Source organism: Cibotium barometz, chromosome 63 (genome assembly GCF_041138505.1).
Source record: "Cibotium barometz isolate CiBa-2024 chromosome 63, ASM4113850v1, whole genome shotgun sequence".
Taxonomy (NCBI): domain Eukaryota; kingdom Viridiplantae; phylum Streptophyta; class Polypodiopsida; order Cyatheales; family Cibotiaceae; genus Cibotium; species Cibotium barometz.
Window position 1 is genome coordinate 22,353,802 of NC_141108.1, and position 26,770 is coordinate 22,380,571.

The 26,770-nt window shown below is 45.3% G+C and overlaps 1 protein-coding gene across 1 annotated transcript in view; it reads left to right on the plus strand.

The window, feature by feature from the left end:
- The window catches only part of LOC147603843 (histone acetyltransferase HAC1-like), a 149,744-nt gene that overhangs the window by 99,202 nt on the left and 23,772 nt on the right, over positions 1-26,770 (plus strand). The window contains exon 12 of the mRNA XM_086796331.1: positions 25,366-25,758. Coding sequence (XP_086652457.1) covers positions 25,366-25,758 — 393 coding nt within the window. The remainder of the gene's footprint in view (positions 1-25,365; positions 25,759-26,770) is intronic.

Below are 26,770 nucleotides of genomic sequence, written 5' to 3' on the forward strand. Positions count from 1 at the left end.
AATACAGATTCACGCACACGGTTCACGAGCGGGCGTCCCCTGCTTGTAAACTACACATACAGATCTTGCAGGCAGTAAAACAATGTATGCAAAAACAGTTTCGTACATGCAAGTATGCCATGCATAAGAATGTATTGGACAATCTCCCTTTCATTTCGCTTCTAAGCAATGGTCATTCTAGGCGTAGATATTACATCCCCAGGCCAACCTGAATATCGTAATCTGGGCATATGTACGCGCACCAAAATGCCCAGCCTATTGGCCCATGGTGTAGACATTAATCTCCTACCATGAGGTGCCAGTCCACACGACCATTGGCGTAGACATAAGGCCCTTGCCATGAAGTGTCATGTCCACACAATGCAGTCCGTCCATAGGGCTTGAAGCGTAGGGGTCTAGGCTGAGTGATTTTACCACATAATCTGCAAGCTTTCCTTTGGCTTGCTTTGCACGATTCCTTGGACTTTACCGCAAAGCCTTATTCTACGAGAGCTGACCTTTGCTTCTTTTTTCTTTCTTCTTCCTATAAGGCACTGATGATTCCCTCGACGCTTGGCTTAAGTACATTCTGCAAGGTGTGATTAGGTTGTCATGCTCCTCAGGCATGCTTTTGAGAAGCACAGCCATGGTATCATCATCGATCAGTGGAAATTTGACTGTAGCTAATTGAGTCATGAGACTTCTTATTTTGTTGACATGTGCAGCAAGAGATTCTCTTGTCTCCAATTGTAACTCAAAGAAAGTAATTTTCAAAGAAAGCTTTGAGTTTTTAGCACTAGCACCAAAAAGCAAATCAAGTTTAACCCAATCTTCAATAGGTGATTCGAGATCAGAAATGTGATGCAAATAGTCATCACCCAAGCCAAGAGAAAAGATGGCATATGCCCTCTTTGCTCTAAGGAGTTTTTGTTGTGTTGTGGCTTCTTCTACAATGGTTGTACCCTCATCGGAGGAAGAGGCTGTGCTGGTAGTGCTCTTTACCAATCCCCATAGATTTTCTTTCATCATATGGAACTTTATCTTCATTTGCTAATTGTGGAAACCTTGGCCATTAAACGTGTTCATGAACATGTGGAGCTGATAGTTGTAGAGAAAATAAAAGATTTTCACTTCATGTCCCGGAAAAATTAGGGTTTCTTAGAAATTAAGGCTTTTTAGAAATGATGCTGTAGGAAGCTAGCAACACTTTAATGCTTGATTTATGGCCTCAATTTTGAAAAATGATGGAGCAATTAAGATTAACTGCCTAATTAAGCAAGATTTTGTAGAAATTAAAAAGCCCCAATATTTCTCTGATGTTGTAGGTTCAATTTGATGCAAAAATGGAGAAATAAAAAAACCCCGAAATTTTTACTCTTGCAGAGACTTCAGTTAGAGGACTTTTACTAGATTCTTAAAATGCCCCAAATTGATTTCTAATGTGATATGTGCAGGTACATGTGTTGCTGATGATATAGTTCTAATGCAGTCAGGATGCAAATAGGAGGTGGCGTGCAGATACGCAAAAGCATACAGATGGTGAGCATCCAGTAGCCAGGGCTCTGGAATTGACTTGCGTTAGAGCGAGCTTGCCGAGCAACAAACGGGCTGTAGAGAGACGACGCTGTTAGCAACAGTGAAGTGGCGAAGTTGTCAGAGGCGCTTAGCAGATGGACGTGCAATATAATCGACAGAGTGATTGCTCGAGCTGGTCGCTCGGGAGTAGAGAGACGAAGAACAGGTGCACCATTTTTCTCTGTCAACGGGCAATGATCTGATTTGGTAGTACCTGGCAAGATGGCAATAGAGCCTCCTCTATCCAAACCCTAGTCATCCACATAAAATCTGTCCAACTATGCAAAGATACATTCATCCGCTTCTACAGTTATGCCATGAGTAAGATAAAGAGTTAGGCCTCCTCTGGAAATAATCCTTTGTCCAACAATCCCTGCCATAGAAGGGAAGTATAAATCTCTCCTAGGAGGCTCTCCAAGGGCTGTGTTCTACCCTTACGGCCACCCTTTTTGTCCAATATCTGCTCAACCATGTTGAAGGCTCCTCCAACAATTGAATGATCAGCCAAGGGTAGCAGTTATGTGATGGTGCTCTAGAAGGCCACCCTCTCTTCCCATACATTAAGTGCATAGATATTCAAGATACCCAGCTTTAATTTCTCCTTCATAACCATAATCCATTGTACTCTAGTAGGTATGATAACACCATGGCCAATAACATGAGTTAAAAGTGATGTTAACTATCATGACCCTGTGAAAATGGAACAGCACAAGTGTGGGCATGGTGGTTGCTGAGCAAAATAAATATTAAATGATTCATATTTGGGGTGCCCGGACAAAGAGAATGATGTGTGGACATCTTCAGGTGTGAAGGGGGACCAAGAACATTAATATTTTTAATGTTCTAACCATGGGTGGCCCCTAGGCCTAAGTGGCCCTTAGGAACTTTAATAAACATTAAAGTAAGGGCCTTAGGATATTTTTGGAGGGAGAAAACTCCACTTTTGGAGTTACACGTTTCTCTCTCTCTCTCTCTCTCTCTCTCTCTCTCTCGCTTTTGGGGAAGCGTGCAAGCTACATGCGTGGAGAAGGAGAGAAAACCTGTCGATTGGCTACATAGAGGTGGTAGCTGCTGCTGGTTTCTGTGTGTGTGAAGAGCAGGCCGTACAGAACAGGCTGTACAGCACTGTGAAGACTGTCCGTATAGAGCTGTATGATAGTAGGTACAGTGGTATGGCTGCTATAGGCTCAGGTGGTGCTGACAGGGATTGAAAGCAGGTACAGTCCGTGCTGCAGGTTTTGGCGACGGCTGTGCTGCTGGTACAGGTGCAGCTGACAGGACAGCGCAAACCTGTACGGACAGGTACATGCTGACACAGACAGCGCAGACCTGTACGGACAAGTGCAGGTTGTCAAGGACTCTCCAATCCAACAGGTACAGGTGGCGGAAGCTGCACGTGTGAACCTATACTACGGACAGGTACAGTCGGTTTTCGTACTGTTCAGTCCTGAAGAGATTGCAGGCGGTGCATCTCCAGCCGCAGGCGGTGCTTTATCAGAGCATAGTGGTGCATCAGTCAGGTGGTTGCAGGGAGGAAAGTACAGACAGTCTTTGGCAAGTACAGACTGGTACGATCGGTCCCACGGGTGTAGAACCACGCACTGAATTGGTAAGCTCTGAACTTGTCCATCTTTCTTTCTTTCCACTGGCTTATGTCTGCTACAGAGTTGTGTCATGTGGCCCCTTGTGAGAGGAGGGGTATGGCAGTTTGAAAGGGTGGAAACAGAGACTGGACAGTGGATATATATGTGAACTGAGTTGTGGAACCATGCTCATGGAATATGCCAGATGTGTGCTCAAGGCTGCCCTGCTGAATGGTCTTGGTTGATCAGAGGGAAGCACAGTGTGTTGCTTTTGTGGGACACAGATCTGTGTGTGAATCCTCTGTGCTAAGAGGTCTTGAGGGTTGCCAGATTGGACATACAGGTTTATTCTCTTGGCCGGCTTTGTTGTACTCAGTTTTACATCTCATTGAATTTGAATAAAGAAATACCGAAAGGGGCGCCAAGCTTTGGGGCCAACAGGTGTCGATTTCATTTCAGTTTTGGGGCATTCTAGCTCCAGTTAAATTTGTTATTTATTTGGACTACAAGTGGAAGGGTGACTGCTTGTCTACCGCACTTTGGTTTCTACCAGAGGCCGGTTTCATTAACATTGAAATGCATACCCCACCTTTGGTCCCTTGTGCAAAGGACCAAAAAGTGTGTCAAGAGAGGATGTTACCAGTTTTACCACACTGAAACATATCCAATTTGTGCTCCTACAGAAGCAACACATCCATAGGTTTACCTATAATGGCAAGGTGGAGCTGATCCTTAAGAAGGTGCTTCCTGCTATGCGTGGGAAGCCTCTGTAGACCCTGCACATTCCATGAGATAATCATCATGGCAAAGGGAGGGTTTTGATTCTGAACCTAAGCAACTGCTTGGCCGGAGCCTGGACCGACCTTTTGTAATGCTATAGAAGGGAGCAAAGCCCAATGTCAACATCTTCACTCTGTCCTGGACTGTGCATAGTCTCTGCATACGTGCGCAATGCATGGGTGGCTTGCAGGACACCGTGACATAAATCCTACTGCACATCCTGCAGGGCCTCATAAGATGACATGTCCCTTGCATCCATACCAAGTGCATCTTGCATATTGTCCATCCCAAGCAAGGAGGACTCAACATAGTCATTTGCAACATTCTTCTATGAGGATGACTCTACAAACTCATCACTCTAACCCAATACATCATCACTATGTACATTGTCTTTTGGGAAGGGCTCATCTTGTGCCCTAGTGTTCCCACCTGGAGGGCGGGCGTGAGAGACGACCCGCCACTCTTGGTGAAAGTCTGGCCGAGGCGTTGCCTCCTATAATCCCTAGCCCTAGGACAATCCCGTGCAAAGTGGCCATCTTGTTGATAGACTCGGCACTGGTCCAGTTTGCCTCATGTCTCCATACGTTGCATCAAGGGACAGTTAGGTCTCGGAAGCAGTAGAATTGGCAAAACGTGGGATGGTGGGCAGCTGAGGACCAGCTCAAAGGGTGTTCCAATGGCCTCCAACAATGGCCAATAAGCGTGAGGAAGACCTGAGAATCTGAGTGTGATAGGGTTATGGCCAGGGTTGTTTCCATACGGCGTACGACGGCCTATCATACGGAATACTGTACGGATTTTTCAGAAAAAAAATACTTCTTTTCTGAATATTTTTTTTTTCCAAAAATAAAAATTTTGCTTATCTATGGCTGTTTGAGCTTCCTCTGTACTATGATGCTTTCCTCCTTTCTAAAATACTCCATATCTGGACTTGGAAATACCTAAGTTTATAAGTATTGTTTTAAAACACCATATTTTATCGTACGATAAGAAAAAATTTTATATCATACCATATTTTCCCATATGGTATTGTACCTGACAACTATGGTTACAGTTCCACCCTTTTTCGGTGACAGGTAGCTAGTGTATGGGAGGAAGAAAATCTTCCTTGGGCCCAAAGGGAAGGGATTGCCCTTGAGCACTTTTGAGGCTCTTTGCATCAAAGTCTACCTGGAAGAATCCTCTCCCAAGTACCCTTACATCTTTAAAGTGGAGTGTGGAGTTGGAACGCAACGCCGCTAGTACCCAGTCGCGGGCTTGGATATAGGAGGGGTGAGAGCCAAAGATTTTTCCAATGAGTGTCGTCTTGGAGTCTTTCTCAATTTCGGCGAAGAGGGTCTCGAGCTCGTCTTGTGAAGAATGGATGGTTCGCGTGGCCGGAGGGGGTTGATTAGCCATGATGCTAATCGGAAAGAAAGGCCGACTTGAAACCTGCTAAAGAATATTCTGTTCTTGAGCGAGGCGGAGGAAGGGCAGTGAAGAGAAGGGAGGCGGAGGAAGGGCAGTGAAGAGAAGGGAGGCGGAGGGGAGAGCAGGAAATGGTAGTGGTGCCAGGTGAGAGGGCGAGGGAAGAAGAGGAGGCTAGGCAACGTGGGCAACAGGGCAAAGCAGGGGCAACTAAACATTTTGCCTTACCTTTTTTTTAGAGTCGTGCTCTCTCTGTCTCTCTCTGTGTGACATTTCAGCTCTTGTTACTTTCTTTAATTTTTATTTTTAGTACCCATGATGATGTATTTTATGGACATGGTGTAACCTTTTGGTCTCATAGGTCATTTTGGCCTTTTGTAGACGTTAATACAACTCTCTCTCTCTGGACATCCAGAAGACATTGAGAGTTGTACATTGATTTGTCTCATAGGTCGAGTTCGGCCTCTAGTAGACGTTAATACAGCTTTCTTTCTCTCTCTCTCTCTCTCTTATAGGTCATTTTGGCCTTTTGAATATGTTAATACAACTTACTTTCTTTCTTTCTTCCACTTCCCCCCCCCCCTCCCCCCCCCCCCTCATTAAATGCTATAGCCATGTTCTTGTACAAACCACCATAGCTCTCTAATTGTTTTCTTCCTCATTAGAGCCTCTCCATTGCTTTCGATGCTGCGGCAACCCTCTTCTTGTGTTGCTCGCTACTGATGTCTGCCCACCATCGCTGCTCCCCAACTGTGTACAGCTCTTGCTTTGCCTTAAGTGCAACCGCCCGAGCTTGTGCTCGTTGCCCAGGGCATGAATAGATGTTGCCTGTCTGTACATATAGTCTAGCATGTGCCTGTGCACAATGGAGACTGACTGCTCACTTGCGCTTCATCACCTTGAACATCTCCAGCTGAGCATACCCGCCGATACGGCTGAGACCAGTATAGTAGAGCCCTCAAGGCTCATCAACTCCATCCATTGCTGCGTTTCCTATCTGGGGCCCTTCTCCCAACACAAGACTGCCATCTTCTTTTTACACTTACTGAACCTCAACTAGTGGAATCAGCCACATCAACTGCAGTGCACACAATCCCGAACCAGAGAAGGTCTACAACAAGTCAAAAATCAATAAAATCGATATGCTTTTGTAGAAAACTACTTCAAGAAAGTAAAAATAAATTTGGGTCTTTTCATTTTTATTTTTTTTGCAAAATCAAGCTTAATCAAAGTAATTACACAATTGAGGGTGCCAATCTAGTATAGGGTGTTGCTACGACTTGCAATAGCCTCAATACCTTTTTTGGACACAAGAAGAAGATGTAACTTGCAAAGAAGAAGAAGCAAACTTTGCAGAGTATGAAGACTCTTCACCCTTTTGAAGGTCTACTACAAAGAAGATTGCTTGTCTACCAGTAACTCTACTTCAAGGACAGAACGAGACATAACTTCTAGTGAAACTATGTCATAGGCATAGATTAATCCAAACGAAGTGTATACTAGGATAACGCTTGGGGGGGAGTGTGGGAGAACAAGCCTTATCCAAGACACAAAAAGCAGAAGGCATTGGCATAGACTCTTGTAAAAGAGAGGATAAAATCCATAAAGTAACCACGAGGCAAAAGACATAAGACAGCATTTCGAACCACTTTTGGGTTGTATGAGTTCTTGGTTATGCCCTTTGGTTTGACAAATGCACCTGCCACATTTAACAGAATGATGGACAGGATTTTCCGGCCTCATAGAGCGTTTGTGGGCACATTCTTTGATGATATGATTGTGCATTCACAAACTGAGGAGGAGCATAGAAGGCATTTGGCCATTGTGTTTGCAGAACTTCGGAACCATAGGCTCGTTATTAATGGCAAGAAGAGTGAGTTCGTCTTGCAAGAGATACACTTCTTGGGGCATGTTGTGTCTAAGGATGGAGTCCGTATGGATCCATCGAAGGTGGAAGCAATTCTTTATTGGCCAAATTTGAGGACCGTGCATGATGTACGCAGCTTTTTGGGATTGTGTTCCTATTACAGGCGGTACATACGGTATTTTGCTGAAATTGCTTCCCCCCTTCATGCCTTAACAAAGAAGGCAACTCCGTTTAGATGGGCTGATCAGGAAATTACAGCCTTTAAACAGCTTAAAGAAAAGCTTACTTCGGATCTAGTATTGGTATTACCGGACCTCCGAAAAGCTTTTGTTGTCCAGTGTGATGCATGTGGAAACAACATTGGGGCAGTTCTCATGCAGGAAGGACATGTGATAGCCTATGAGAGTCGAATATTGCAGGATGCCGAGAAGCATTTACAGGTTTATGAGAAAGAGATGTTGGATGTAATTCATGCTCTTTCTACATGGAAACACTATTTGCTTGGGGTTGATTTCACATTGCAGACAGATCCTCAGACCTTGCGTTATTTCCTCACGCAAACTAAGCTTTCAGAGAAGCATATGCGATGGGCAAACTTTTTGTCTATGTTCCACTTCCAGATTGTGCATGTGGAAGGCAAAAAGAATGTTGTGGCAGAGGCTTTGTCACGCAAGCCACATGTCTCAGCAATTTCACTTGCTTATCATCACGAGCTTGATGAAATGAAAGAGCAGTATGCCCATGATGAGGACTTTGGCAGGTTGTATGATCAGATGTCTGAGGGTCAGCGGCATGAGCACTATACTCTCAGAGATGGGTTTTTGTTGATGCATGGTAGACTGTGCATTACCAAGCCATTGTGACTCAAGGTTATGATTGAAAGTCATGCCCCACCGTATGCAGGTCATAGAGGTATTGACGCCACAGTAAAAGCAGTGGAGACTTTCTTTTATTGGCCAACCTTGAGAAGAGATGTTGATGCTTTTGTTAGGCAATGCATCGTATGTTAGAAGGTAAAGTTTGACTGTCAAAAGACACCAGGGTTACTACAGCCTTTACCTATTCCGGATAGACCATGGGAGAGCATTGCCATGGATTTTATATTTGATCTTCCACGTACACAAACGGGGAATGATGGCATTTGGACTATTATATGCAGGTTCAGTAAGCAGGCTCATTTTATTCCCGTGCGTAAGACGATCAAAGTTGACCATATGGTGAAGTTGTTCATGGCGAACATCTTCAAGTATCATGACTTGCCTACGTCTATCATTAGTGACTGTGATCCACGGATGACGAGTTTATTCTGGAGAGGGTTGTTTGACAACATGGCTACAACTCTCAAGTTTTCATCTTCATTTCATCCACAAACAGATGGTCAATCGGAAGAGGCTAACTCTACAGTGTTAGATCTTCTTAAGTGTTATGTGTCAGAGCACAAGCAACAATGGGAAAAGTATCTTCCTTTGGTGGAGTTTGCATATAACAACACTGTCCATACCTCGACGGGCAAGGCGCCTTTTGAAATTGTCGAAGGAGGGAAGAAGGTACTACCTATTTTGCATACAAAGGATAAGATCTTTGAGGCTGATCAGTATGTGGAGAATATGGATGAAGCTTATCGGAGAGTTAAGTTGGCACTCCAGAAAACTCAGCAAAAGCAAAAGAAAGCACCAGACCGTTACAGACGTGCTTTAGAGTTTGCATTGGGTGATTGGGTTCTTTTGCGATTTGAAAAGGCTAGGCTCAAGAAGATGAAGGGTAAAGAGCGCTTATTCCCTAAGTTGAGCATGCGCTATTATGGGCCTTTTCAGGCATTGGAAAAGATAGGTGCGGTGGCCTATCGCTTGAAGCTACCAGATCACTGGAGGATTCACAATGCATTTCACGTGAGTCTCCTTAGACCTTTCCGTGGGGATGTGCCTAAGGATGTATCAGATGAGGCTCAGTCGGAAGTTGAGGAACTAGATGAGGTTCTTATTCCAGAGCAGATACTGGCACATAAGGAAAGAAAGGTACGAGGTAAAGTTTCCCGTCGCTATCTTGTGAAGTTCAAGAACTATTCACCGATGGATGCGAAGTGGATGGAAGGTGACTTAACAGATTCACCTCAGGTTTTGCAGCTTTATCTCGATGCCTTTGAGTTGGAGTTGAGTTGGAGACGACTCTTGTTACGGCTCATTCAGGTTCAGTAGAGCATGGGTCTTGAGCATTGCCTGATGCTCAAGAGGGGGGTAGCACCTCCACTCCCTTGATAGAGACAGGCTCAGATGACATCTAGAGGTCGCTTGGTGCAGTTTTTGTCTCACCCGAAGGTACTGATGGCTGACAATACATCTGTTTATGGGACTTCTATTATATATGTGTACTAGTCACATTGGATGTTGTGATTGTGTATGGTTCACAGTGGTATACAACTTGGACTACTACTACGCCATTGGTTTGCAGTGAATGTTGTTACATGAGCATGGCTTAGAGAGATTGGGACGCTGATCTTGCCATATTGTATATTTCACTTTGGAAATTTTGCTATATCACCAGATTGCAATCGAGGACGCTTGCCATTTTTCAAGAGGGGGCTATATCATGACCCTGTGAAAATGGAACAGCACGAGTGTGGGCATGGTGGTTGCTGAGCAAAATAAATATTAAATGATTCATATTTGGGGTGCCCGGACAAAGAAAATGATGTGTGGACATCTTCAGGTGTGAAGGGGGACCAAGAACATTAATATTTTTAATGTTCTAACCATGGGTGGCCCCTAGGCCTAAGTGGCCCTTAGGAACTTTAATAAACATTAAAGTAAGGGCCTTAGGATATTTTTGGAGGGAGAAAACTCCACTTTTGGAGTTACACGTTTCTCTCTCTCTCTCTCTCTCTCTCTCTCTCTCTCTCTCTCTCTCTCTCTCTCTCTCTCGCTTTTGGGGAAGCGTGCAAGCTACATGCGTGGAGAAGGAGAGAAAACCTGTCGACTGGCTGCATAGAGGTGGTAGCTGCTGGTTTCTGTGTGTGTGAAGAGCAGGCCGTACAGAACAGGCTGTACAACGTTGTGAAGACTGCCCGTACAGAGCTGTACGACAGCACGTACAGTGGTAGAGCTGCTGCAGGTTCAGGTGGTGCTGACAGGGACTGAAAGCAGGTACAGTCCGTGCTGCAGGTTTTGGCGACGGCTGTGCTGCTAGTACAGGTGCAGCTGACAGGACAGCGCAAAGCTGTACGGACAGGTATAGGCTGACAGAGACAGCGCAGACCTGTACGGACAGGTGAAGGCTGTCAAGGACTGTGCAATCCAGCAAGTACAGGTGGCGGAAGCTGCACGTGTGAACCTGTACGGACAGGTACAATCGGTTTTCGTACTGTTCAGTCTTGAACAGATTGCCGATGGTGCATCTCCAGCCGCGCAGGCGGTGCTTTATCAGAGCATAGTGGTGCATCAGTCAGGTGGTTGCAGGGAGGAAAGTACAGACAGTCTTTGGCAAGTACAGACTGGTACGATCAGTCCCACGGGTGCAGAACCACGCATTGAATTGGTAAGCTCTGAACTTGTCCATCTTTCTTTCTTTCCACTGGCTTATGTCTGCTACAGAGTTGTGTCATGTGGCCCCTTGTGAGAGGAGGGGTATGGCAGTTTGAAAGGGTGGAAACAGAGACTGGACAGTGAATGTATATGTGAACTGAGTTGTGGAACCATGCTCATGGAATATGCCAGATGTGTGCTCAAGGCTGCCCTGCTGAATGGTCTTGGTTGATCAGAGGGAAGCACAGTGTGTTGCTTTTGTGGGACACAGATCTGTGTGTGAATCCTCTGTGCTAAGAGGTCTTGAGGGCTGCCAGATTGGACATACAGGTTTATTCTCTTGGCCGGCTTTGTTGTACTCAGTTTTACATCTCATTGAATTTGAATAAAGAAATACCGAAAGGGGCGCCAAGCTTTGGGGCCAACAGGTGTCGATTTCATTTCAGTTTTGGGGCATTCTAGCTCCAGTTAAATTTGTTATTTATTTGGACTACAAGTGGAAGGGTGACTGCTTGTCTACCGCACTTTGGTTTCTACCAGAGGCCGGTTTCATTAACATTGAAATGCATACCCCACCTTTGGTCCCTTGTGCAAAGGACCAAAAAGTGTGTCAAGAGAGGATGTTACCAGTTTTACCACACTGAAACATATCCAATTTGTGCTCCTACAGAAGCAACACATCCATAGGTTTACCTATAATGGCAAGGTGGAGCTGATCCTTAAGAAGGTGCTTCTTGCTATGCGTGGGAAGCCTCTGTAGACCCTGCATATTCCATGAGATAATCATCATGGCAAAGGGAGGGTTTTGATTCTGAACCTAAGCAACTGCTTGGCCGGAGCCTGGACCGACCTTTTGTAATGCTATAGAAGGGAGCAAAGCCCAATGTCAACATCTTCACTCTGTCCTGGACTGTGCATAGTCTCTGCATACGTGCGCAATGCATGGGTGGCTTGCAGGACACCGTGACATAAATCCTACTGCACATCCTGCAGGGCCTCATAAGATGACATGTCCCTTGCATCCATACCAAGTGCATCTTGCATATTGTCCATCCCAAGCAAGGAGGACTCAACATAGTCATTTGCAACATTCTTCTATGAGGATGACTCTACAAACTCATCACTCTAACCCAATACATCATCACTATGTACATTGTCTTTTGGGAAGGGCTCATCTTGTGCCCTAGTGTTCCCACCTGGAGGGCGGGCGTGAGAGATGACCCGCCACTCTTGGTGAAAGTCTGGCCGAGGCGTTGCCTCCTATAATCCCTAGCCCTAGGACAATCCCGTGCAAAGTGGCCATCTTGTTGGTAGACTCGGCACTGGTCAAGTTTGCCTCATGTCTCCATACGTTGCATCAAGGGACAGTTAGGTCTCGGAAGCAGTAGAATTGGCAAAACGTGGGATGGTGGGCAGCTGAGGACCAGCTCAAAGGGTGTTCCAATGGCCTCCAACAATGGCCAATAAGCGTGAGGAAGACCTGAGAATCTGAGTGTGATAGGGTTATGGCCAGGGTTGTTTCCATACGGCGTACGACGGCCTATCATACGGAATACTGTACGGTACGATACCTTGTGTTCTCGTACGGATTTTTCAGAAAAAAAATACTTCTTTTCTGAATATTTTTTTTTTCCAAAAATAAAAATTTTGCTTATCTATGGCTGTTTGAGCTTCCTCTGTACTATGATGCTTTCCTCCTTTCTAAAATACTCCATATCTGGACTTGGAAATACCTAAGTTTATAAGTATTGTTTTAAAACACCGTATTTTATCGTACGATAAGAAAAAATTTTATATCATACCGTATTTTCCCATATGGTATTGTACCTGACAACTATGGTTACAGTTCCACCCTTTTTCGGTGACAGGTAGCTAGTGTATGGGAGGAAGAAAATCTTCCTTGGGCCCAAAGGGAAGGGATTTCCCTTGAGCACTTTTGAGGCTCTTTGCATCAAAGTCTACCTGGAAGAATCCTCTCCCAAGTACCCTTACATCTTTAAAGTGGAGTGTGGAGTTGGAACGCAACGCCGCTAGTACCCAGTCGCGGGCTTGGATATAGGAGGGGTGAGAGCCAAAGATTTTTCCAATGAGTGTCGTCTTGGAGTCTTTCTCAATTTCGGCAAAGAGGGTCTCGAGCTCGTCTTGTGAAGAATGGATGGTTCGCGTGGCCGGAGGGGGTTGATTAGCCATGATGCTAATCGGAAAGAAAGGCCGACTTGAAACCTGCTAAAGAATATTCTGTTCTTGAGCGAGGCGGAGGAAGGGCAGTGAAGAGAAGGGATGAAACCGACCCCGTCAAGTGGGAAGGACTCCGTTGGACACCCACACGCTTAATAGCACAACTTTAAAACCACAAATTTGAAATGGACAACTTTAATACAACTTGAATTTAAATGAACAGAAATGGAAAGATGGACACCAGCACTGGGGCCGGAACGGGCCGACCCCCCCCTCAATATATGATATATTTATTGGGAGTATTTAATGAATACAATGCTCCATGGGTTCTGAGAACCAGATAATGTCCATGTACATATGAAAACAGTACCAAACAAGTAGCTCGAATTTCGATGTAGAAGCTCGAAGCAGATCGACCACTGGTGTGGTCCAATCGCTACGGTCCTGTGCTTTCACTGGACTCCGCGGAGAGCACCACACTGGTGTTCCGAGACCACGCACAGACAGGCGCTCTCGTACTAACGCCTGGCTCTCCCGATCTCAGCACCTTTGGACCGAGGTTCGCCCATATAACTTGGACAACCCGGCACCGAACGGGTGTTGGCCGAGCGGGATGAATCTTTTAACAGATTTAAACATAAAGTACTTTACTGGAATCTGAAATTCACTTACTTGTAAATGACTGAGGAAGTCCAATACTCATGTGTACAGTTACATGAGAGAGACACCGAGATGAAGCCACTTGAAGAAAGAAATCACCGTCTATAGAAAGGAAGTGCAGCCTCTTTCTGGAAACAAAGATGAAGCAGCCACCTTGAGAGAGGTATCGTCTGGGTAATCACCTGCAGGTGGGAAGGTGGTGTAGATGTCTGTAGTAAACAGGCGTAGCCATCAGCAGTAAGCACAGCCTCTTCAGCAGGCGTCTGTTGGAGAGCAGAAGCGCAGCTAGTGAAACAGCCGCCTGGGGTTACTCGCACTAGAGTTGGTTGTCTGATTGTACAGAAACGCAGCCAGCATCCAGAGGTGCAGTCGCCAGCAGTAGGGGTAAAAAGCATGCGCCTGTGTGGGAGTGGTAGAAGCAGTCGCCTGTATGGGTTAAGCGCAGCAGTACATCAGCCGCCTCACAGTAATATGCGCAGCCTGTTTTGGCCGCCTGCTGCAAGGAAGGTAGAAGCAGCCGTATAGCAGCGTACACAGCTTGTAGGGAGGAGGCAGCAGTGAAGAGGTGATCGCCTGTTCCCTCACGCAAACAAGTTGATCGCCGGATGGTGGAAGCGATTGATGAAGCCTTTTTTTTAAATAAAATTAATGTGGAGTTACAACTAGAGTTTTTCCACGCTTGCATGTGGGTGGGGAGTTTGGGTAGGTGCCCATGCCCACCCCCACACTCACTTAAGTGGGGCTCCCCACCTTGGCCCCTAAGTGGGTGCCCAAAGGGAGTGCCCACATTTAAGTGAATGTGAACACCTAACCTTATAAATAAGAGGTTAGAGATAAAATAATAAAAGCAACATGTGCAACATACTTACCACCTGTTCACATGCACTAAAACTCGTCAGAATACAGAGCAGACTTCACGACTCACTGGCAGGCGTCCCCGCTCAGTAAGTAACACGTCAGGCAGGCAAACACACAAATACATGTCATGCGAAAACAGTTTCAAACATGCAAAATATGTGTGCATGTGCAAATAGTAACATGGACATATCTCCTGTTCATGGAACATGTACAAAATATCTGTCGGCACAAAACTGGCACGACATAAAAACATAAAAACCTGGTCTTCCTATGGAGTGACAGTCCCATAGGTAAGACACAGTTCCAGGCACGAGTCTCCCTATGGTGTGACAGTCCCATAGGGAAAACACGGCACGAATACTGGCTCTTCCATGGCGTGACAGTCCCATGGATCGAACACAGTCCAGGTCATACACGGGTGGCACTGATCTGGCTCCCGTCCATACGACACCATCCTGCTAACACACGGGTGGCACCAGTCTGGCTCCCGTCCATGTCAGCAAAATACTGGCCTCTTCACACGAGACACTGGCCTGGCCTCAAGTAAACGAGACGCAAAAACTAGGAATGGACCAAATGGTCGGCCAATTGGTGACATCCCCCCGGGCTTCTAAAGAGTTGACCTCAACTTAAAAGCCTCAAGATATGCCTGCAACAATTGCGGATAATCTGCAAAATAATCTTAATTTACCCATTTGGCATCAATAGGCAAATAATTCTTAAACTTCACAAGGTATCTCCTGGAAAGCTTTCCTGCAGGTAGCTTTCTCTGCTTGTGAAAAAAAATCTGTTCTGGCTGGAGGATCTCCTCAAGCTCTTCAATCTCTGGCGGATCTTCTGTGACAGGCTCATCAGGATCTGGCCCCACATATTTCCGAAATAGACTCACATGAAAAGCATTGTGAATCTTCCAATGACTAGGTAAAGCAAGCCTGTAGGACACTTCATTGATTTTGTGAATCACCTTGAAGGGTCCATAATAGCGAGGAGAAAGCTTAGGATATGATCCTTCTCGTCCTGGCCTCTTCCGAAGCCTAGCCTTCTCAAATTTCAGCAATACCCAATCACCTTCTTTGACTTCCATGTCCCTTCTATGCTTGTCAGCAGCCTTTTTATGCTTATCCTGAGATCTTGCAATGGCTGTCCGCACCTGACCAAAGGCAACATCCAAGTCTCGAACATATTCATCAGCTGCAAAAATCTCATCCTTTGTACGAAGGATGGGTGGCAAGACCACTCTGCCATAAATAATCTCAAACGGAGCCTTTCCCGTGGAAGCATGGATTGTATTGTTGTAGGCAAACTCAACAAGTGGAAGATACTTCTCCCATGCACTCTTTTGATCTGCCACATAACATTTCAACAAATCCAACACGGCTGAATTTGCAGCTTCACTTTGGCCATCCGTTTGGGGATGATAAGCTGATGAAAACTCAAGCTTAGTACCCATATTATCAAATAAAGCCCTCCAAAATAGGCTTGTAGTCCTGGGATCTCTATCCCCAACAATGGATTTAGGCATACCATGATGCTTGAAAATGTTAGCAAGAAAAAGCTTTACCATATGATCAGCTTTAATGGTTTTCTTGACGGGCAAGAAGTGAGCTTGCTTGCTAAACCTGTCCACAATAGTCCAAATAGCATCATTCCCATGCTGGGATCTAGGCAAATCCATAATAAAATCCATCGTGATACTTTCCCAAGGTTGCGAGGGAATAGGCAATGGCTGAAGCAAACCTGGAGGCTTTTGCCTATCAAATTTCACCTTTTGGCAAGTAATACATGCACGCACATAAGCCTCAATGTCTTTACGCATGCTTGGCCAAAAGAAATACCTCTGAATCATGCGAGTAGTAGGCATAATACCTCTATGAGCAGCATATGGTGGAGCGTGACATTCGTCCATATACTTTGGACGCAAATCCTTCACCACACATAGGCAATTATCCTTCATGAGATATCCCTCGTTGATAACATAAGAGGCATGTGAATGACCAGCCATCAAATCAGTCCATATAGGGCAAAAATCAGCATCCAAATGATACAAATCTCTCATAGCAGATAGATCTCCATGAGAGGCCACTGAGACTGCAGCAACATAAGGCCTCCTAGATAGTGCATCGGCCACTACATTTTTCTTTCCTGGAGTATGCACAATCTGAAAATGAAACATGGAAAGAAAATTTGCCATTCTCATCTGCTTCTCTGAAAGCTTGGTTTGAGATAAAAAAATATCTCAAGCTTTGATGATCTGTCTTGACTACAAATTCAGCCCCAAGAAGATAATGTTTCCAAATCTTTAAGGCGTGAATTACAGCCAAGAGCTCTTTCTCATAGATATCCAAATGAAGCTCAGCATCATGCAAACGACGGCTCTCGTATGCAACTGCATGTCCTTCCTGATTTAGGACAGCTCCTATGCAATCACCACAAGCATCACATTCAACCACGAATGACTTGTGCAAGTCAGGAACAATCAATACTGGACCACATATGATCGCATGCTTGAGCTGCAAGAAAGCATCCTGTTCCTTTGACTTCCATTTGAAAGCAGTTTTCTTCTTTGTGAGATCATGTAGGGGAGTGGCAATCATAGCAAAATGCCTTATGAAACGCCTGTAATACGAACATAATCCCAGAAAACTACGTACTTTATGTACGTTTTGCAATTCGGGCCAATTCCGAATAGTCTCTATCTTTGCAGGATCCATTGTAACTCCATCCTTGGATACAATATGTCCCAGATAATGAATCTCTAAAAGGAAAAACTCACTTTTCTTGGCATTGACGAAAAGTTTATGCTTCCGCAACTCTTCGAACACTGTGACCAAATGAGTTCTGTGTTCCTGCTCATTCTTGGAGAAAACCAAGATATCATCAAAGAAGACTCCTGTAAACTTGCGATGGGGTCGGAATATCCTATCCATCATACGATTAAAAGTAGCAGGAGCATTGGTGAGACCAAAAGGCATTACCAAGAATTCATATAATCCGAAGGCTGTCCTGAATGCAGTCTTATGGACATCTTGTGGCACCACACGTATCTGGTGATAACCACTCTTCAAATCAAGTCTGCTAAAGCAAGCTGAACCATCAAGCTTATCCAAGATATCATCAATACGGGGAATAGGAAATCTGTTCTTGATGGTAAGCTTGTTCAAAGCTCTATAGTCTACACACATACGGAATGATCCGTCCTTCTTTTGAACAAGAAGCACAGGAGAGCAGTAAGGTGAGGAACTAGGCTGAACCAAACCTTTCTCTAAAAGCTCGTTTACCTGCTTCATAATTTCTTCTTGTTGTGCAGCACTCACTCGGTATGCGGGTTTGTTAGGTGGAGAACTTCCTGGCACAAGATCTATGCGGTGATCTTCGGGCCTTTGGGGAGGTAATTCACCTGGCAACGAGTCAGCAAAACAGTCTTTGAATGCATTAAGAAAATTCAGCCTATCATTAGACATAGCATCCACATGTTGACTATTTGGCACAAGACTATCACGCACAAAAACCAAGTACGCAGAAAGACTCTTTTTCATTGCTTTATTAATTTGGATGTGTGATACAACTGGGATGGAATCCCCTTCTTTGCCAGCATCAATAAAATGCATGCGGCCTTTATGCATAAAGGAAATCATATTAGACTTGTAGTCTTTGCGGGGCTCAAGCCTATGGTGCCACGGCTTGCCCAACAATACATCACATCCATTCAGTGGAGCAACTAAGAAATGCTCATTATCAAGATAGCCCTGTATATGGATACGCAACTTCCCAATCAAAGGGGTAACCTGTACCTCTTTGCCAATAAATGCAGCTTCAGCTTCAATCTGAGGTCCCATGTTTTCAACCTCAATACCCAATGCAGCTGCCATTTGCATAGAGATGAAATTGTCAGTTGCACAGTCATCAAACATAAATAATGCGGGCTGATCCTTGATTTGCCCCCAAGCCTTGCAAACCATACGTTCTTTTGCATCATGACCTGTATTACCTTGCACATCAGGAACTGCATGAACATTTGCTTTGGTGTGCTTGTCCTCGTGCTTTGGTTTGCGATCTGGGCATTGTCGGAACATGTGGTCTTTGCTACCACAAGAAAAGCATTTTCCATCCTTAGCATATTGCTCTCTTTGCTCCGGAGTTAATCCAAATTTGTTCTTTCTTGGGCCCTGTTCTTTGGATGTGTTATTTTCAGCTTTACCACCCTTATAGGGCTCCCGGAAGTTCTTTTTAGGTGGCTGTCCACCCTTTTGCTGATTTGGGACAGCCTTGTCCTTCCCCTTGGAACCTCCTTGATCTTGCTTGATCTTGAGCACCAATTGCTCCGTAGCAAGGGCAGAAGCTGTGAGTTGTTGCAACGTATGTTTTGGGTGCAATTCAATACCCGATCTATAAGCAGGTTGCAATCCAGAACGAAACTTCCTTTTTCTTTCATCCTCTGAGATTAGCATGAAGGGAGTCACTTCCAGCAACACTTTCCAGAATTTGTTAACATACTGTTGCACACTCTCATTATCTTTTTGTTCCAGCCTATCCCACTTTTGAGTGAGAGTTTGCTCCGCATTGGGTGGCAAGAACTGAGCATAAAATCTATCTTTGAATTCCTTCCAAGTAGAGATGGGATCCTTGGTGATCTTTTCAGTGATCCACCAATGGGCAGGAGTGCCTTTCAGAAACATGCTAGCATGGCGCACCTTCGACTTTTCTGTAAAGTCCTCATCGCTAAAAGCAATGTCGAACTGTGCCACAAACGCTAACACCTTAGAAGCATCATGTTCACCATGAAAGACATCAAATTTGACAGATTTATCACCTGCTTTGAACTCCTTGAGCTTCCTGGCATGAGGCTCATGGTCCTCTCTTTTTCTTTTCCCCTTATCCAACGGGGTAGCCCTATCTGCGTGGGCTCCATGGGCCGTCATAGAAGCTTCATGGGGCACGGTGGCATGTGCTCCACGAACTCGAAGCTCAGATGCATGTGACTTACCTGCATATGGCATGGTCTCTCCATGAGACAACTCAGAAGGCAAAATTTTTCTGGAAGTAGACCTGTCACCATGAGATACAAATCTTGCATGCATGTGACTTTCGTGCCCTCCATGAGCACTGGCATACATATATCTGTCAGGCTTAGTGCCTTGGGGAGAGGATGCATGTCGGGAGGTGACAGTCACCTCTTCCTTTTGCATAAAAGATTTCAGCCTCTGGGATGCGGGATCTCCATGCTTCAAATGAGGTGGATTTCTGAATTTCAGCTCTCCGTCATCCCCCTCTTTGATATCACCTTTGCGAAGGAGATAGGCAAGTGCCAACTCCCTTGGTTTCTTGCCCACTTCACGAGCCATTGATTCAAAGGTTACATCAACCATAGCATCAGCCTTTCTGGCTTCAATAGCACTTTGTAGATGGGAATCTTCATGCAAAAACTTCAATTCTTGCTCTTGAGCCTGCAAAAGTTTTCTCATATGTTCCATTTCAGTTCTCATAGCATCAGGGTCTTGTTCAAGCATAACTGTCTTTCCTGGAGACAGTTGACCCTTGGATTCACTATCCATAACCCTTTCAAGGGGCTTGTGTCTACCACGCAGGGCATCAGATCCACGAGAAGCACTAGATGGACCCCTCGAATTTGGCACTTCCAAAGGGTTGCCTTGGCTGTCCATTGTGTTTTAAGTTTGCTAAAAGCGGGATGTCCAGTACACAGGTTCGTTTCCCCACTAGGAAGAGGGAAACAACCGTGCTCTGATACCAATGAAACCGACCCCGTCAAGTGGGAAGGACTCCGTTGGACACCCACACGCTTAATAGCACAACTTTAAAACCACAAATTTGAAATGGACAACTTTAATACAACTTGAATTTAAATGAACAGAAATGGAAAGATGGACACCAGCACTGGGGCCGGAACGGGCCGACCCCCCCCTCAATATATGATATATTTATTGGGAGTATTTAATGAATACAATGCTCCATGGGTTCTGAGAACCAGATAATGTCCATGTACATATGAAAACAGTACCAAACAAGTAGCTCGAATTTCGATGTAGAAGCTCGAAGCAGATCGACCACTGGTGTGGTCCAATCGCTACGGTCCTGTGCTTTCACTGGACTCCGCGGAGAGCACCACACTGGTGTTCCGAGACCACGCACAGACAGGCGCTCTCGTACTAACGCCTGGCTCTCCCGATCTCAGCACCTTTGGACCGAGGTTCGCCCATATAACTTGGACAACCCGGCACCGAACGGGTGTTGGCCGAGCGGGATGAATCTTTTAACAGATTTAAACATAAAGTACTTTACTGGAATCTGAAATTCACTTACTTGTAAATGACTGAGGAAGTCCAATACTCATGTGTACAGTTACATGAGAGAGACACCGAGATGAAGCCACTTGAAGAAAGAAATCACCGTCTATAGAAAGGAAGTGCAGCCTCTTTCTGGAAACAAAGATGAAGCAGCCACCTTGAGAGAGGTATCGTCTGGGTAATCACCTGCAGGTGGGAAGGTGGTGTAGATGTCTGTAGTAAACAGGCGTAGCCATCAGCAGTAAGCACAGCCTCTTCAGCAGGCGTCTGTTGGAGAGCAGAAGCGCAGCTAGTGAAACAGCCGCCTGGGGTTACTCGCACTAGAGTTGGTTGTCTGATTGTACAGAAACGCAGCCAGCATCCAGAGGTGCAGTCGCCAGCAGTAGGGGTAAAAAGCATGCGCCTGTGTGGGAGTGGTAGAAGCAGTCGCCTGTATGGGTTAAGCGCAGCAGTACATCAGCCGCCTCACAGTAATATGCGCAGCCTGTTTTGGCCGCCTGCTGCAAGGAAGGTAGAAGCAGCCGTATAGCAGCGTACACAGCTTGTAGGGAGGAGGCAGCAGTGAAGAGGTGATCGCCTGTTCCCTCACGCAAACAAGTTGATCGCCGGATGGTGGAAGCGATTGATGAAGCCTTTTTTTTAAATAAAATTAATGTGGAGTTACAACTAGAGTTTTTCCACGCTTGCATGTGGGTGGGGAGTTTGGGTAGGTGCCCATGCCCACCCCCACACTCACTTAAGTGGGGCTCCCCACCTTGGCCCCTAAGTGGGTGCCCAAAGGGAGTGCCCACATTTAAGTGAATGTGAACACCTAACCTTATAAATAAGAGGTTAGAGATAAAATAATAAAAGCAACATGTGCAACATACTTACCACCTACCTGTTCACATGCACTAAAACTCGTCAGAATACAGAGCAGACTTCACGACTCACTGGCAGGCGTCCCCGCTCAGTAAGTAACACGTCAGGCAGGCAAACACACAAATACATGTCATGCGAAAACAGTTTCAAACATGCAAAATATGTGTGCATGTGCAAATAGTAACATGGACATATCTCCCGTTCATGGAACATGTACAAAATATCTGTCGGCACAAAACTGGCACGACATAAAAACATAAAAACCTGGTCTTCCTATGGAGTGACAGTCCCATAGGTAAGACACAGTTCCAGGCACGAGTCTCCCTATGGTGTGACAGTCCCATAGGCAAAACACGGCACGAATACTGGCTCTTCCATGGCGTGACAGTCCCATGGATCGAACACAGTCCAGGTCATACACGGGTGGCACTGATCTGGCTCCCGTCCATACGACACCATCCTGCTAACACACGGGTGGCACCAGTCTGGCTCCCGTCCATGTCAGCAAAATACTGGCCTCTTCACACGAGACACTGGCCTGGCCTCAAGTGAACGAGACGCAAAAACTAGGAATGGACCAAATGGTCGGCCAATTGGTGACATCCCCCCGGGCTTCTAAAGAGTTGACCTCAACTTAAAAGCCTCAAGATATGCCTGCAACAATTGCGGATAATCTGCAAAATAATCTTAATTTACCCATTTGGCATCAATAGGCAAATAATTCTTAAACTTCACAAGGTATCTCCTGGAAAGCTTTCCTGCAGGTAGCTTTCTCTGCTTGTGAAAAACAATCTGTTCTGGCTGGAGGATCTCCTCAAGCTCTTCAATCTCTGGCGGATCTTCTGTGACAGGCTCATCAGGATTTGGCCCCACATATTTCCGAAATAGACTCACATGAAAAGCATTGTGAATCTTCCAATGACTAGGTAAAGCAAGCCTGTAGGACACTTCATTGATTTTGTGAATCACCTTGAAGGGTCCATAATAGCGAGGAGAAAGCTTAGGATATGATCCTTCTCGTCCTGGCCTCTTCCGAAGCCTAGCCTTCTCAAATTTCAGCAATACCCAATCACTCTCTGGACATCCAGAAGACATTGACAGTTGTACATTGATTTGTCTCATAGGTCGAGTTCGGCCTCTAGTAGACGTTAATACAGCTTTCTTTCTCTCTCTCTCTCTCTCTTATAGGTCATTTTGGCCTTTTGAAGATGTTAATACAACTTACTTTCTTTCTTTCTTCCACTCCCCCCCCCCCCCCCTCATTAAATGCTATAGCCATGTTCTTGTACAAACCACCATAGCTCTCTAATTGTTTTCTTCCTCATTAGAGCCTCTCCATTGCTTTCGATGCTGCGGCAACCCTCTTCTTGTGTTGCTCGCTACTTATGTCTGCCCACCATCGCTGCTCCCCAACTGTGTACAGCTCTTGCTTTGCCTTAAGTGCAACCGCCCGAGCTTGTGCTCGTTGCCCAGGGCATGAATAGATGTTGCCTGTCTGTACATATAGTCTAGCATGTGCCTGTGCACAATGGAGACTGACTGCTCACTTGCGCTTCATCACCTTGAACATCTCCAGCTGAGCATACCCGCCGATACGGCTGAGACCAGTATAGTAGAGCCCTCAAGGCTCATCAACTCCATCCATTGCTGCGTTTCCTATCTGGGGCCCTTCTCCCAACACAAGACTGCCATCTTCTTTTTACACTTACTGAACCTCAACTAGTGGAATCAGCCACATCAACTGCAGTGCACACAATCCCGAACCAGAGAAGGTCTACAACAAGTCAAAAATCAATAAAATCGATATGCTTTTGTAGAAAACTACTTCAAGAAAGTAAAAATAAATTTGGGTCTTTTCATTTTTATTTTTTTTGCAAAATCAAGCTTAATCAAAGTAATTACACAATTGAGGGTGCCAATCTAGTATAGGGTGTTGCTACGACTTGCAATAGCCTCAATACCTTTTTTGGACACAAGAAGAAGATGTAACTTGCAAAGAAGAAGAAGCAAACTTTGCAGAGTATGAAGACTCTTCGCCCTTTTGAAGGTCTACTACAAAGAAGATTGCTTGTCTACCAGTAACTCTACTTCAAGGACAGAACGAGACATAACTTCTAGTGAAACTATGTCATAGGCATAGATTAATCCAAACGAAGTGTATACCAGGATAACGCTTGGGGGGGAGTGTGGGAGAACAAGCCTTATCCAAGACACAAAAAGCAGAAGGCATTGGCATAGACTCTTGTAAAAGAGAGGATAAAATCCATAAAGTAACCACGAGGCAAAAGACATAAGACAGCATTTCGAACCACTTTTGGGTTGTATGAGTTCTTGGTTATGCCCTTTGGTTTGACAAATGCACCTGCCACATTTAACAGAATGATGGACAGGATTTTCCGGCCTCATAGAGCGTTTGTGGGCACATTCTTTGATGATATGATTGTGCATTCACAAACTGAGGAGGAGCATAGAAGGCATTTGGCCATTGTGTTTGCAGAACTTCGGAACCATAGGCTCGTTATTAATGGCAAGAAGAGTGAGTTCGTCTTGCAAGAGATACACTTCTTGGTTAGCTTTGGAGACCTCTAAGCAGTTGGTATAGGATAGTCATAGCAGTTGTTGGTATGCAAGGACCACAAGCTGGTTTGAGTCACAAGGCTTTCATATGGACCATCAACGTCCCTCTGAGTATATCCTGGACTCCTCCTTTCTTGATCTCTAATGGCAGGGGATCAGCTGCATCATCCACATGGATGTGACCGGGCTTCACATAAACCGGACATGGATGTCCACCATTGAGCTGTCCTTGAAGCTTGAGGCTTACAAAGAGCATGTCTTGAGGGATAGTGGGGATGGTTTCATGGAGAGGCCCAATTCTCTACAGACACATTCTCATACCATGAGGATCGCCGTTGGTCAATTGGCGTGTCGTCACATGGCCTTTGGATTGAGACAAGGAGAGCAAAGGGCATCCCATGGGACATAGGGTTATGCAGGCTATGTAGCACGGGGCAGAGAGAGTCAAAGGAGCATTACATTCCTATATGCCCAGTCTACTGTGAGATATGTGAACACTTACTATTGTCTCTTTAGGGAGGGGTTCAGGCCTCTGTCACGACTTTATGTATTATAGCTGAGGCACCATAGAGACTATTGAGGCAGCAGCCTGAGAGACAGGATACCGCATAGACACCTATCACTAACTTTTTAGGCCTCACCAGTGAGTCCCAGCTGACTCTCATCTCATATGACATCCGCACACTCTCATCTATGTAGTACGTTGTCTTCAAATCCAATTTACTCATGGATCACATGTAACATCTTTTTTCACTCAGACCCTTCGGGTCTTTCATAGACGTTAATATGTACATCTCTCTCTCTCTCTCTTTCTCTCTTTTCCCTCTCCTCTCCCTCCGCTTTTTCAGACCTAGGGAAAGATTCTGATTCGATTCAGAGGCCAAATTCAGCATCAGAATATGTTAATGCATTCATGTGTGTGTGCACGCACGCGTGCGCGTGCGGGTGTGCATGTGGTGCACAGTTCACTTGTCAATGGCCTTGATAGAGATTTTTGAGATTTTTTAAATGAATTTTTTGGTTTGCAAATCTAAGCTTCATGCTTGCAGGTGGTGGTTGAGAGGAAGCACACAATGTTTTTGGTGTTGTTTTTAGTCTTGATTTCTGAAGTATACTTCTAACAGAGTGAAAAACCTTGAGTGCATAAAGAGAATGCGGCTTATTTTATGTTAAGCTCTCACACACTTTTCTGTTATTGACTGTGCCATTGGGCATTACAGGTTGAGTTAGTTGATAATTTTCATGACACAAAAGATAAAGATGAGATCATTGAAAGTGAGTTTTTTGACACTCGACAAGCTTTTCTAAGCCTTTGTCAGGGGAACCATTATCAATATGACACCTTGCGGCGAGCCAAGCACTCCTCTATGATGGTGCTATACCATTTACATAATCCGACAGCTCCAGCGTTTGTTACCACCTGCAATATGTGTCACCGTGATATTGAGACAGGCCAAGGGTGGCGCTGTGAAACATGTCCTGATTTTGACCTTTGCAATTCATGCTATTCGAAAGACGATTCAATCAAGCATCCACACAAGCTATCACCCCACCCATCTGCTTCAGAACGTGAGGCCCAAAGCAAGGAAGCTAGGCAACAGCGAGTTTTACAGGTATGAATACTGATGCCTGGCATTTCTATCAGAGTTGTGCAAGGATGTAATTGTGTAGACTGAGTAGAGTTAGAATCATGAAAAACAATCTTCTGTGTATATTTTAGTGCATGTTTGTAGGATCGATTGCATAAGGTTGACTGTTGAATTCCCTAAATAATTACACCAATCCTTACCCTCTTTAAGCATGTTTGTGCAAGCACCCCTGCACACCCCCCCCCCCCCCCCCCCGCCCCCCCTCTTTTTGTTTTCCCTTGCGTTTTCTTTCCCCTAGAGCGGCCCCAGGTCCTGCATGATTCCCAGTAAACCATTGGTTCCACATTAGATTATTCAGGCAGAGTTTGATGCACCTCCTATGGTAGTGGAGGCACTCTTCAGACTGTCATTTACATACACAGCATCCAGGACATGCATCCCTCACGACTTCCAAGGCTTGCTTTACAGTCATTGCCGCAGCCAGCAGCCGAGGGACAACCCTCTTGGTCTGCATGGTTTGAGTCTAATGGACTCCAATACAGTCTACATGGCCCCCTTCCTCAGCCTCACGCCCAAGGTGGGTGATCCGATATGATCTACTTGGACTTCACATTCAGGCCACATGGATTACACTGTTAGAGCCATTGCACGCGAAGATGCAGTACTAGAGGGATCATTTCTTGAGGCTTACAGTTGATGGCTTCATTCGGAGGCCAGGGTTCCTTGATATATGGCCACACCTTGGAGTCATCCTCCAGTGAGCCCGGACCTCCAAGACCCCGACCCTGCCTCCACCCACCAGCTCCAGATTCAGGAGACTTTTGAGCGACATAGGGTCACTTTCCCACACCCGGTGGATCTATCTCCCATGCTGGATATCCTGGATGATAGTACCACACGAGTGACTTCTTTAGCTGTTGTCGAGAGAGGCTCATGGATATTGATAGATTGATGCTTTAGATCAGGATTGGATATACATCTCTCTTGACATCATTGTACACTTTTTGGTCTCAAAGATGCTTTGGGTCTTCCGTAC